General features: G+C 39.1%; 1 protein-coding gene across 5 annotated transcripts in view; it reads right to left on the reverse strand.

Annotated features, from left to right (window-relative positions):
- Positions 1 to 3,821: 3,821 nt before the first annotated feature.
- Positions 3,822 to 14,368, reverse strand: part of MED14 (mediator complex subunit 14) — a 72,940-nt gene continuing 62,393 nt past the window's right edge. For 3 of the 5 annotated variants that reach the window (XM_036839712.1, XM_036839714.1, XM_036839713.1), the window contains exons 24-30: positions 12,918 to 13,100; positions 11,768 to 12,003; positions 9,427 to 9,606; positions 9,223 to 9,330; positions 7,664 to 7,789; positions 7,052 to 7,244; positions 4,319 to 4,431 (exon numbers count right to left, since the gene is read on the reverse strand). In XM_036839712.1, the coding sequence (XP_036695607.1) occupies positions 4,358 to 4,431; positions 7,052 to 7,244; positions 7,664 to 7,789; positions 9,223 to 9,330; positions 9,427 to 9,606; positions 11,768 to 12,003; positions 12,918 to 13,100 (1,100 nt within the window). In that variant the 3' untranslated portion in view covers positions 4,319 to 4,357. Of the gene's footprint in view, positions 4,432 to 7,051; positions 7,245 to 7,663; positions 7,790 to 9,222; positions 9,331 to 9,426; positions 9,607 to 9,849; positions 9,971 to 11,767; positions 12,004 to 12,917; positions 13,101 to 14,368 lie in introns of those variants that run through there. The other 2 variants (XM_036839710.1, XR_005018322.1) reach the window with 2 other exon arrangements.

Here is a 14,368-nt window from a genome sequence, read left to right on the forward strand (position 1 = left end):
GCGGGGGCGGACGGTAGTGCGCAGGCGCGGAAGCCTGGGCGCGCCCGAGGCGACGGCGGCGCTGTGGGCGTGGCCCCGCCCGAAGGCGCCCCGGATTCCCCCAACCGCCAGGCGGCAGGGAGTTCTAGTTTCCGGGGCACGTCGGCCCCACCCCCGTCTTAGATGACGACCGACGCGTTATGTACTTTGTCTGGTGCTCGCCCAGGAAGCCTCTACTCTGTTCCCTTAAACTGAGACCTCGCCAGCCAACGATTGGGCTCCCTCTCCTGAAGCCTGTGCTCCTGTTTTGTGGGTTTTTTTATTGTAGAGGTGTAAGAGGGTGCTCAAGACACAGTTCTTGAATTACTTATGTTCCTTGCGTTATACAATTCTAGAAAGTTTACTTAACTGGATCCTAAGCCCGCAGGTTGGCTGTAGCCTATCTGGACATTAGTGAAATTTGACCGTTGGCTGTCTGCACCGCGCACCTGTTATGCGCCTGCGGTGTGCCAAGGCGACACAAAGCTCAAAAACATCCGCCATTGGGCTACCTAGCAGAGGCAAACAGGACGGACGACACATCACCCGGATTCTGGAGGGCTGCATCGCCTCGAGTGGGATGAGGACTTCTTCCACCATGGTCTTGAAGCATCGAGCTTAGATCATTTAGTACTCTTCGTCATATGATAATTAGAGCTCCTTGCATAAGGTAATCTGAGTTAAGTTCCAAATAAGTGCCATGAGGGTCAGAAGGCAATGGCTTGTCAACTCCAAATGACAAGAGGTCATCTCAATTTTAGTTGCTTTTAGTGAGCTTCTTGAGCTTGGAAAACATTTTAAAATTGTGTGTAGTCAAAAGGCTCTGAGGGAAGAGTCTAAACATTGAAGCCTTCCCCTGACTTTCTGTTTCACAGCAAAGTGGCAGTATTCAGGAGTGTTAGCCTTGGACTCAAAATGCTGCTTCTTAGCTCTTTGATCTTAAGCAATCTTAATTTGATCTCAGCAAATTACTTCATTTCTCTAGGCCTCAGTTTACTCACAGTAAAAGGAGGGCTACCCTGCTGGGTTGTTGTGACAATTAAATACAGTCTGAAATACTTAGTGCCTGGCAATAGTAAGCTCTCAGTAAATATTAGCTATTATTTTATATTGACCTAAACGTGCCCTTTCATCAGTCAGTCATTCCTGGGCAAAGTATTTTAACAAATCACTGGCCACCTGGAAATGGAGGCAATTTATAGAAAACCATGAGCGGATCATAGTCTCCTGGAATTCTGCAGCACAATGCTGGCTGGCCTCTGCTAATTTTTTCTTAAAAACCTCGATACTAAATCCATCCCAAGTAAATTTCAAATCATTCCCTTAGACAAACTGTCCATTCCCATTAAACCACATGAAAAAGGAAATTCCACAAGGAACAATATACATTAACATCTTTCCTTTCTGTCCCTTAAGTTCCCTGAGTATAAATTCTCTTATAATTTTCTGTGTATTGATTTTATATCAGGAACACTTGGATGATAGTAAACTGGATTAAAGTAAAATGTAATAGGTATTTCTTCTGGGGAAGAAACCATGAAAGAAAGAAATATCTTTTTTTATGTTGAAATTGGACCCAGATTTAGAGTAGCAAAATTGTATGTCTTGAAGTTATCAAATTAACCATGATCCAAAAAATGACTAACAGGCCATCTAGTATCCTGTCGCTGAACAGGTTACTGTGTTAACTACAACATAGTAAAGTTATTAGTGGTGTTTAAATTCAAAATCATGTATATTTTAGTTTATGCTTGCACTTAGCTCACTCAGCGTTAGTTTTCAAACATAAAGTTCAGCACTCCTGTTATTAATAACTTGATATGTTCTGTTAAAGTTTTCGCTTTCTTCCTCTCTAATTCTGAAAATACTTCTAATACATTCTGTTTTTTTTAGCTTTTGGCCGCGCCGCGGCACATGGGATCTCAGTCCCCCGACCAGGGATTGAACCCGCGGCTCCCTGCATTGGAAGCACGGAGTCCTCATTTCAGCAGTTGGAGAAAAGAATGTGGCAAATCAGGACCAATTTCTTCAAGGTTAAGCTAATATTAAACCAGACTACTAGCCAAAACATCTTCATGAAAATTAACTAGAGAGTTGGTAGTTCTCTGAAACTTGTATAAATTTTATTTATTACTGAAATTTCTAAAGTCACATTGAAACACACTAAAGACCCAAACCACCTATTAGGCAAAATCCCTATGGGCATCCAGTCCCTTTGATGGAACTCGGTTAACAAAAGAGGCAAAAGACATAGTTTGTGATGAAACCTAAGATTCAAATGCTAAGTGTTTTCCAGCTGTAACAAAGTATGCACCAATTCCAAGTATCAAGCGTGATATCAAAATTCACATCCATGGGTTTTCTCTTCATAAGCATCAAAAGCAAATTCTGTTCACTGAATCCTATCTTTTGATTTGCACAACGCATTCAGAGATGACTTATAATAAGGAAAAAAGTATCCACTGAATGCATCATGTTTAAAAATGCAATTAATATTTCAAAACCACACTTAAAAGGGAAAATGCCTGAAAATTTAACTCTATTAATAAAATTATTTGAGACAATATTATCCTGCAGATAAAAATACATTTCTTGTATATACATGTAGATTTCTACATGAAAGAAAGGATTCAGCTCCAAATAGGAAAGGGCTGACCCTTGATAAAGACATCTCAGACTGCCAAACTGATGTGATTACCATTGTAAGGTGAACCAAAAACAGAAGGATAAAAGGTAAGTTAAGGGAAGGATAAAAGTTTAGTCACCTGCTTCTGCATAGTGGCAGAGTTGGGTGAGAAGCAGGAGATGAAGGCAGAAATAAGACATAGAAGAAAGGCAAAGAAGGCCTCAATTCTGACCAGAAATGAACGGAGAATCAAGCAAAGTTGAGAACAGATATTAACTGCAATGAGATGCTTGAAACTAGAATTTGGTAGTTGATAGTCACAGACGCTCAATTAAATCATCTTAAAGTAGAATTAGATAAAGCATCTAAAATTTCATGGAGAACCAGTATTACAGTGATCAGATAACTCAGCATGGTATTACCATTTAAAAAACTTTCCCAAATAACATCAAGTCTCCAGAAGACCTTTGCTTTGGATCATGTTCTTTGAAGCTTAAAAAAGTTCCCGACTGACTGGGAGAGACAGCACAGTGCTCCGAACAGAAACTCTGCCGAGATGTGTAACAGAAACTCCATTTGACCCTGGACAGACCCTGGGTCTTGGATTCTTCCAAGTGAGTGGACTGCACCAGGTTTCTTCCAGGTAAAACATTTTATCATTTTGTTGACAATAAATTAAATTGGGATTGTTTAGAACCACCCCAGTTTTGGTGGGGAAGGCAAGGGGGAGAAGTTAATCAAGATAAAGAAACGTCACAGAAATTTCATGCAAGGGTAGAGCATTCAAGTTCTTGGTTTCCTAATTAATGCTGTATGCAGAAGTATCCTGTAAACTAAATTTGCCTAACAGAAAAGTTCCCACATCCTCAACAGAGAATGACTGCAGTATTTGGGATCCTTGATCAATATGAACTACTCACTGTCTGTTCTCAAAGATTGGGTTCTTTCTTTTTTACCCAAATCCTACACTGAAAGACAACCAAGGTCTTAAGTGTTAACCACCAGTCAAATTAGGAATGTTTAAAGAAAATAAATTAACCTTGAAACAAAGAAGCAGATGTTTTGGTCAAATTTCAGACATGTATTATTAGAAATTAATTACTGGCCCCACCAGGTTAAAGATGAAGGGAGGCCCTGAGAAGTCTACAGAGCTGATACACACACAAGTGAGTGTCACTTTTTTTAACCTAGTTTTATTAAATATTGCTTCTTTGGGATATGTTTATAACAACTCCCAGAACATTTTCATGTAAGGATTCAAAGCGGTCATATTAAAATACAGCTTCAATATAAAGTTTATCACAGTTTTACAGTATTCAAAAATGACAGGCCTGCCTTAAAAAACAAAACAAAAACCAAAAAAGGACTATCACACCCAAAACATAAGAAAACAATTAAATAAACAAGTTTGGCATTTCCATATCTTTATAGTATAAAACAGAATATTAAATCTATTACTGGCAAACGGACACTGATGTATTACCTAGTTTGAAATGTGTCCCATTTAAACACACTATACAAGTTCACTATACAAAAGATTGATGGTCTTTTTGATGAAAGAAGTGCACCCTGAAAATTTTTGCCACTTTAGAATATTCAGCTCTTAAAGTCAAAAAAGTCCTTTTGCTTTTTTAAACTGAAGGCTGAATTCAGATTTTTTTTTTTGTTGTTTTGTCTCTTTTGTCAGCTTTCCTGGTTTAAAAACAATAGTGTCTATGGACGCCCACCAGGGGGCAGTGTAAGATTAGCCATTAAATCACGAACAGCTGCAAATATTGTGCATTCACCTGCAACAGAGAAAAATGGTCATTAGCTATTCGCAATACAGGAAAGATGATGTTAACACACCGGTGGGGGTAGGGGTAATTAAATCTAAAATTAGCAAGAACTTTAAAGACCAAAACAAAAGACTAGATTTTAACTGCACGGATTATAGGGGATTAAGCTTTGGTGTTAAGTATCAGATGATACTTGGTTTGGGTTTTGTTTTTTCATCATGAAGACATTTTGGGCAACTCCCAGTTAGATCTGAATTTAAGACAATATGCCTAGAGTTTCTCTACAGAAACACTGGAGCATTGGCTAAGCCTTTGAAGTCAGACTTCAAGGCTCCTGACGACCTTTTCTTCGATCTAATGAAAGATCTAATTTTATATTTATATATTAGTTAACAACATCAATGGTGTCCTTCTGATGTTGCATTAAAGGCCAGATAAAAATGTCCACGACGGCACTAATAGAACCTTCTGTGATGACAGAAATATTCTATATGTGTGCTGTGGCTACTGAATACTTGTAATATAGCCAGTGTGACTGAGGAACTGAATTTTACATTTTATTTGATTTTAAATAACTTAAATTTAAATAGCCACATGTGAAGAGTGGCAGTTATACTGGACAGTGCAGGTCTATGACATCTATTGGAGTTTCCCCCAAATTTCCAGGAATTGATCAACTTCTGGAGTTCAACGTTAAAATCAATTAATACAAAAATAAAATGATTCCTCCTTCAGCGGGGAGGAAGTGATGAGTTTGGGAGGAGGGGAGGGAGGGAGGCTACAGTACGGCACACCAACAATCCAAAACAAGATTTGTTTGTGTGCGTGTGTACGGGGGGGGGGGGGGTGGTTGGGGGAGGTTAATGATTCATCCTCTCAATTTCCCCTTTGCTCAAAGAACGAAATACCCTGCCTCTTACTTATTGTGTGTGTGTGTGTGTGTGTGTATACATACACACACACACATATATATATATATATATATATCTCAAATATTTCAATACAATAAACCAAAACCAGTTGTAAATATTAGAAACCCCAAACCGGGTCCTTTCCCTAGAGCATGGCCTAACGCTACAGTGGCTGAGAGCAAGGGAAGTGAAGACCTCAATTGAATAATGGCCTTCCGGCAAAGGGCAGGATGTGCAGTGATCCTGCGCAAGTCACTGCAACCTTCTCTCCAACTACTGGAGAATTAAGGTACGGAAAGAAAAATCCAAAGGTTTAACCAGTCTAAGGTCAAATAAAAGAAAAAAAGAAAAATACTTCCAAAATATCGCAACAATTTCTTAAATAAAAGAAGTTACAACTTTTTCTTTTTTAAAAAACACATTTTCGTTATTGATCGGGAGAAAAACTTGCTCGATCCCAACAGGATCAAACATTCTTTCCTTTAAATTTTAAATTCCACGAGACATAATAATGATAGTCATCTGCTTGCGAAGGAATGGTGTTTATTATCAAAGTTACACTGAACTGCTACTTGGAAAATGCTGATAGCTTTGAACTTTGATTCTGAAGGACCTATTTTGAGCTGAAAGAAGAGAAGTCAAAGGATGAAAGCAGAAAATTGTAAGAAGTGGAAGAAGCATTACAACAAAAGAAGCACACCCTTCTCTACTGCCCAGTGCGTTCCTTATAAACTATACGTAGGTGAGAACTTGTCTATGTACACAATATGGGGCAACAAACAGCTGAAAATATAATTTCTCCCATGATTCCTGTGTCTAGTAAAATTTTGACACTGTGGTACCTAAAAAATGTTTCAGAGAACAACTTTCCCTCATTTAAAAAACTAATTCTGTTATCATACTATTCTAAACAGAAAGATATAGAGGACTTCCTTAATATTAGAAATAAGCAAAATTTAATTTAATTTCCTTAATGTTAGAAATAAGCAGAATGGAAGAGAAGTTCTCTTTGCTGAGCTTTATGTTTTATAATAAAAAATTTAGCACTGCCAGAAGTTCCGTGTTAAGCATAGGATACTCCGGTATTGAAGGGACCTTGTTTATCTACCAGAATCATTCTGATCTCTTCGAAAATGTTCAGTTTGAGAGCTTCATTGTGCACTTGGTGAAAAGGTTCACTTGCACCCGCCTGACACTTATATAAGAAGCCCAAAAAGCAGTGATGCCATTTGTATCAGCTTTTATTCTTCACAAAACATTTAGAAGATACAGAAGTTTGAGTGATATTATTCTATTCATGACTGAACCATGAAATAGGAGAAACCAACATGCATTTCAACTTGGTGATGTACAGAGTGGCACGTATCGATGGTGGGGCAGGAGTTCACAGCCATGGAAAATTCTATCATCCTAACCTAGGGCTTTGTGGCAACGTGTGCTATAAATACAAGCTTCTGGCATTAGCAACTGGGTCAGTCCCAATAGTAAATCACTAACAAAAATAAAGTCCAGGCAGCAGAGACATGGACAAAACTGAAGAACCAGTGAGAAAGGAAGAAAGCGACAGGCAGACATTAAGAGGGCCACGGCAACCAGAGCTCTACTACTAGGACTGGGGAGCAAGGTGGGTAAGGAGGGGAGCAGAGGGGAGAAGGGGGATCTCTCAAAAGAACGTTTATAACATATATGCAATAAAATATTATCTACTGGTCATGTACCTTGTCGTGGTGGGTTCATCTCTGCAAACCTCTTCAGAATGTTGCTGACCATCATGGGAGCAGCAACAGAAGAGTTCTGCTGTCTGGGAATGTCTGCCTGCTGGGTGGTACCTGAAGCCATGTCATAAATGATTGGAACTATAATACTAACAGGTTCTTGGGGAGGGACCGATGTTTTCTGAGTTAGCTGAAGCTGCAGACACAACACAAACAAAAGAGAATAAAAACACAGTAAGAAAACAAAATATCTAAATGTATCAAAAGTACTATCATTTCCTCTACTGTCAGATTAAGATACAAGTAAAAGAAAATTAAATAGAACAAGAAAAGTAACAAACAACTAAATATTATGATTAAGATGCAACTGTGTCACACAATTACCTAGTTCAATATATTTCTTACTAAAGGAACCAAGATTATGCGAGGTCTAAACTGACAATTAAGGGATCTGGGCCTATATTTGGCAGCAACAGGTAATTTCTGCAGTTATCCAAAAGATGCTCTGTTATCCTCAAATGGCTTCTCCCTCAGAAGCTCTGTGCACCTGCACCCATATACACACACACACATACACACACACACACACACATGTGCACGCCAGGTGGTACTCACAAAAAATAGCATTTTGGATTTCAGCACCACAGCAGGTGTCCCAGGAGGTGCAATTGGCGGTGCACTGGGAGGGATCGTCAGGCAAAACTGAACGTTCCATTTTAGCTGTGTTGCCTGGTCAGGAAACTGTTTTGGAAAAAAAAAAAAATTATGATAAAGTCATATGAACATTTAAAATTATATTCTAGTGTAGGAGCCTGAAAGGTTAGACGGAATTTTATACTCAATTATCAGTAGATCATAAAGTTGATAACCTGCCTTTTCTAAAAGGAAATATACATGTGAAGTTCCTAACTGAAGAGTCAGCTCTGGATTTATATGATACGTTCGCCTTCCTTCCCTCCCACTTCATTAATTCCCAAGGCCTGCGGGTTCTCCTTCCTCGGTGTCTCTGACATCTGTTCCCTCCTCTCTATTTTCACTGATGCCACTGAGCTCAGGGCTCCATTCTCCCGTGGCCCCCCTAATGGTCCCTTCCAGTGGCTGCCTCTCCCAATCCATCCTTACACCACTGCCAGACACATGTCCTAGAGCATGGTTCTAATCTAGCTCACAAATGCTCAGTGACATGCAGTGATCCATGCTGTCCCCCCCGCCCCCCAAGGACCAACACTGGCATTCAAGGAGCTTAACTGGTGCCAATCTAGACTTCCCAGTCTCATTTCCAACTCCTTCCCTAAAACAAAATAGTCAAACTGCATTAATAATTTTAAATTATATCTACTGGAGCTTTTTTAGTGACATAAATATTTACTCCTTTAAAAACTCAAATGGATTTTTTTTAAACATAAATAATGTTTCCTATAGCCTATCAGAGCAGAAGCCAAATGCTGAGACTACTACTAGCAAAGGAACGCTGCCGTCCCAATATTAATAATAAAACACCAACTGAAAAAAGGAGTGAGGTATTTGGAATTACCCAAAGCAATGCTAGAAACATTAAAATGAAAGGACTACTGCAAGATTGGAAAAATAAAATTAGCTGCCATCTGGATTCCAGCTATATAATTGTATACTTTCATAGAAAAGAAGAGGCATTTAAAAATCTCCCCAGAGAGGATAGATTTTTCAATAAATGGTATTAGGGCAGTTGGGGGCATCTGAAAAAATTGGGCCCATACCTCACCGTTTGACCCCAAGATACGTTTTAAATGGATCAAATATATAAGTAGTTTACAAAATGAATCCGTAACAGTATTAGGAGAAACCACGGGAGGATTACTTCATGATCGGGGAGGAGGAAGAGTATATTAAATGTATCTTTTTATAAGAGAGAAGCCACTGATAACTTGGATTGCCTGTGGGGAGGAGGACTAGATGGCTGGATAGGGACGGATGCGAAATTTCCCACTGTATCACCTCGTTCTAAATTCAAAAGATACAAGAGGATTGTGTTACCTACCCAAAGACAAAAAAAATTTAAGTTAAAAATTAAGAATGCAAGAGAAAAATGGAAGTACATAACATAAATGGGTGAAAACCAACATATACTGTTCCCACCAACTCCAACCTCCTCAGACCGACCTGGCTAGAAAAGTCTGTGTGTCACTGTAACTTACCAACTCTAGCTTCATAATATGCACACAGTCCCTGAGGATGTGTGTAGGAGCTCCTAACAGCTTGGTGAAAGCTATTAATGTATTGGCTTTAAATGGCGGTCCTGCAACCTACAAGGATAAATAAAGCAAGTTAAGTTACTCTTCATTCTACCTTGACTCCTGTTTCACTGACTGTATTAAAATTATGCGTTAAGAAACACATACTCTTGTTTCAAAGAATTTCTCTAAAACTTGAAGTTCATCAGGTTTCCACTGTCCTGCATTTTCGGGTGTCACTTTTAGCTGAAGTGTTTGGTTGGTTTTGGGACTAAGGGCTACTCTGCATTTCAGCGCATCAGTCTTAAACATGATCACTCCGGGTTCATTGGAATTTATCAGCTGTAGCTGCAAAACAAGAAGCATGCATCAAATTAACATGTGAAATAATATGTAAGTCAAAGAGAAAATGAAAATGTTAACTAGGGAAATGTTTCCAAAGGAAAACAACTAAGTAGATACCTGTTTCACAAAAAGGTATCTAGGCACTGAGCAACAACAGTTGCTAACCATATGGCAAACAGGGGCAATCAGACATTATGTGTCTCTTGGTGGAAGAACATAACACCATCTATCAAAACCACAACCAACCTGAGCGTGAATTCATAGTCAGATCCACAGGGTTGATCAATTACAGAAATATGGAGGTCAAAAGAACACGTTAGATGATTCCAAAGGGATGCGATCAGCAAGATCCAGACTGTGAGAAACTCTACAGGACAAATGATATGGCTTCTTCAACAAATACATTATCTAATGAGAAATGGAGGGGGAACCTATTGTTTAGAAAGGACTTAAGAACATGGATTTTGATTCAGATGGTAAAATTCAGATGGTAAAATCTGTGACAACTTGGGAAATCTGGACACCAATTAGAAATCTGATGATAAAGAAACTATGGATGAAATGATGTCAAGAATTTGCTGTCAAACAATCTGGGAGGAGGAGTTATAGATGAAACAATATTAGTGTGAGTTCACTGTTGCAGGTGGGTGATGAGAACAGGCAGGTTTATTATACGATTCTCTCTACTTTTGTATATGCTTAAAATTGTCCACAATAAGTTTTTTAAAAAAGATCCAGTAGGAAAAAAGAATAAAGAGTTCAGTTACAAAATGTTAGATCTGGACTGGGACGATATGCTAGTCCAGGGGTTGGTAAATATTTTAGGGTCTATGGTCTCTGCTGCAACCACCCAATGAGGCCATGAGAGATGAAAGCAGCCATAGACAGTACGCAATTGAATGCGTGTGGCTGTGTTCCAACGAAACTTTACAAAAACAGGTGGAGGGCAGGACTTGGCCTCCAGGCCCATAGTTTACTGACCTCTGCTCTAGCCTAATATGCTGATTATGCAGATGAGCAAAATGAGGTTCAAAGGGCTGAAAGCTTACATGGCTTTTAAATGGCAGAGGTGAGGCTAGATCACAGGTCTGATGATTACTTTTTTTTTTTTTTTTTTTTTTGATGATTACTTTTGAATGCTAATTTATTTCAACTTACGTTAAAACTTTTCTTTCTTTCAAATTTGAATATGAAGGCTGCAAAATAGCTTGGTGCCATCTGTGCAGAGGCTATTTTAAACATTCACCATTCTGACTACCTCATTAACATAAATATCAATAATAATTATTATAAATAATATGTAACTGGATACCAAAACATTATGTAAAGGTTTTATATGAAGTTATCTCAAATTCCCACAACTGCTGTGAGTTAGGTAGATACTACTATCTACTATTATCAAAAAGGTGAAGAAATGTGCTGAAGCTCGTACCAGCCAGTGGCATGGCCTGGCTACAAACTGGGGTAGCCTGATTATAGAACTGGTGCTCTCAACTCTGAACTGTCTCCTAAGGGTATCACCACAGGATAGAAGTCTTTTTCTATAAGAGTTTTAAATCAATTCAGTTGCTCATGTGTTTTTTAAAAATACTTATTTATTTATTTATTCTGGCTGTGCCAGGTCTTAGTTGCGGCATGCGAACTCTTAGTTGCGGCATGTGGGATCTAGTTCCCTGACTAGGGATCGAACCCAGGCCCTGTGCACTGGAAGCACGTCTTAGCCACTGGACCGCCAGGGAAATCCCCAATTGCTCATGTATTTAAAAAGTAGCTTTCATCCTTGTGATCATAAATAATTTTATGATCACAGATTCAGAGTCAGCCTGCCCGCAGGAGCATTCCAGAGGGCAAGTAGTTACTCACATACTATTCTCTACCAAGTCACATCCTGGGTGCACTTGTCCTATGGTATCGTGGGGACCTATCTCCAGGTCCATGATAGCTACAGTATGGAAAATTATAAGTGAAGGAACTTGTTAATGTAAGAATGGAAAAGAAAATAGTGGATCCATTTTTAATGCTAGGGTGGAGGGCAAAACATAATTCTAACAGGCTGGTTAAAGGAGGTGAGGGAATAGCACTTCAGTTCAGATCCTATTCTAGGAAGCAACTTAGCACCTGCTTTGACAATCACCACTTAGGAATCCAGCAGGTACCCACATACCGTTTCTTGTTGAATAATTCTTTGAAGGTGTCGTCTCATGATGACGGATCCAAGGAATCTCTCAAGCGGAGAACAAAGGTAACTACCTGCTAGGCCGGGCACGAGGCCTGGCGTTGGAGAGGGCAGCAGTAAAATATTCAAGGCACTGTGAGTGAGGATGGTAGGGATGGAGGCCGCCCAGGAGCGCTGAGGTAGTTTACGAGGTGGAGGCATGTTTGTGGGCATCGTTTGGGAACCTTTTGGGAAGGAAAACGTCATTTTTTTACAAATACACACAATCTCGCTGTTCCCTGTTTTGCTTTTATTAAACACCTGTGCTTTTCTATAGCAATCCATACTGTTTCCGTTACTCCCTGCGGTGTTAACAATCACATATTAGTTTCCTTACAGTTACTCTCCTCCCTGCAGCCAGGTCCCTTGCAGTGTGACTTTGCAGCAGTTCCTTCAAGGAGTGGGGTCTACTTCTTTGCTTGGGATCTGGGCTGGCCGTGTGACTTGCTGTGGCCTACAGAATGCAGTGGAAATGACACAGTGCCAGCTGCAGGCCTAGGCTTTTACTGACCCTCTTGGAATCCTGTCCAGCCCCAGGTGAGCAAGCCCATGATCAAGTATGAGACCACAAGCAGCAGAGAGAAGCCAGGCCCCAGCTAACCCAGGAGCTGACCACAGATGCATGAGTGAGCCCAGCAGAGCCTGGAAGAATCACCCAGCTGGGCTCAGCCTAAATTGCCAATCTGCAGAACAGCGAGCGAACATATGATTGTTGTTTTAAGCCACTAAAAGTCACATGGCAAAAGCTAATGAACATATGTGTACAATTCTTCTTTTCTGTGTTAGTTTGCATAACCTTGTCAGTTACCTTTAGGTATCTTTTAAGGTCTAGTAGTGCAGCTAAGTTAGTAGTCATAACAGAGGTACAGGATTCACCTCAGAAGACTTCTGGAGGAGACATTCCCCTTTCTTACATTTTGCCCGACTTTTACAAATTTAACTACTGTTACAACCAATTTACTAAATGGATAGAAGTTTAAGTTATTGAGTATCCTTATTAAGTCATGACTTTCAAATGTGAGGATGAGGATAGAATGATTAAAACAGGTCATTTATTGGTTATCCTAAAAGCTAACATAAAAGTGTCGATGACACTCACTTGTTCCAGCTCGAGGGGAATGAGAAGCATCTGGAACTGGAGAATGTAGTGATGGGTTGGCTGGTGACATCCCAGGCATGCGTGTTGCTGGTGAGGGGCCAGACACTTGAGGAGACCCTGGCCAGTTCCCTGCTCGTCCACTTGGTGACACCATAGTGTATGGAGAACTAGGGTCCAGGGTTCCTGGAAACAAGTAAACAAACGGTTTTCAAAACCTATATTTTAATAGCTGAAAAGCTGTTAAATAGCTGACAACATTCAAATGCTTAAACCCCACGTGGTGATATTTTATTTTGTCTTTCAGTAAGATATTTCACTGAAGCCTGATGCACATGGCACATTTGAATCTCTATTTGGTGTAGTTTTTGTACTTTTGAACATGATATAAAAATTAGGAAGATAAAAAAATACTGAGAAAGGATAAAATTTACCTTTACACAAGCTTCAAGATGTGTAATATGTAACAATCTACTTTACACTATATAACAAACACTATGTTTGAAAATATTAAGCAAAAAAATCTCAAAGCTCCGTTAAGGGTAGAAATCTTATATTTTTAAACTAACCCTGACAAATTATGTTTTCATTCTACTCAGAGAAGGCTGAAGAGAGGGAATTTTCCATTTTCTTTATTTAGTAAAGGGTACAGTGACTAAGAAATGCACCAAGAATCAAATTTTGAAAGCAGTGACCTCCTGAACAATCTGATATTTAAATTTCATCCTGCAGATACTTTTAACATATTTACACCTCTTTGCAACCAAATGACAAAATGAGAAAATACTTCTACCATGTATCAGAGAATAAATGTTCCCTACTTAGAAATCTTACAAATCGGTAAGAAAAAACACAAGAATATAGGCAAAGGATATAAACTGGCAGGTGTAAAATAAGAAACACGAAAGACTAATGAATATTAAAAAAAAGTTCAACTTCACTAATAATCAAAAAACCACACATCGAACAGTAATATGCCATTTTTTACCTACCAAAATGACCAAGATTTCAAAAAATCACAATACCCCTTGTTGGCAATGATGCAGGAAAACAGACATTCTTGTACAATACTAGAGGAAACTGGTACAGCCTTTTAGGTGAGCAATTTGCAGTATGTTTCAAAAGCTTTAGAATTTCTCAAACCCTTTGAGACAGCAATTCCACTTCTAGGAACTTACCTAAGAAAATAATCCTGTGAGCAGAGAAGACACCATTTTCAGTTGTGAAAAAATAGAAACATTCTAAACGTATCGTAATAAGAGAACGGTTAAATCATGGTATGCCCAGACAAGGGGATACTATGAAGCCATTTAGTATGATGATGTAGTTTTTACTGACAGAAATGTTCCTGCAAATATTAATAGTAAAGAGGAAAATCACAGATGCTACACAGCTGTAAAACCTGAGGAAGCTCTTTATGTTCAGATTTGGCACGGGATTCATGATACAGTTAA

Source organism: Balaenoptera musculus, chromosome X (genome assembly GCF_009873245.2).
Source record: "Balaenoptera musculus isolate JJ_BM4_2016_0621 chromosome X, mBalMus1.pri.v3, whole genome shotgun sequence".
In the NCBI taxonomy this organism is placed as follows: domain Eukaryota; kingdom Metazoa; phylum Chordata; class Mammalia; order Artiodactyla; family Balaenopteridae; genus Balaenoptera; species Balaenoptera musculus.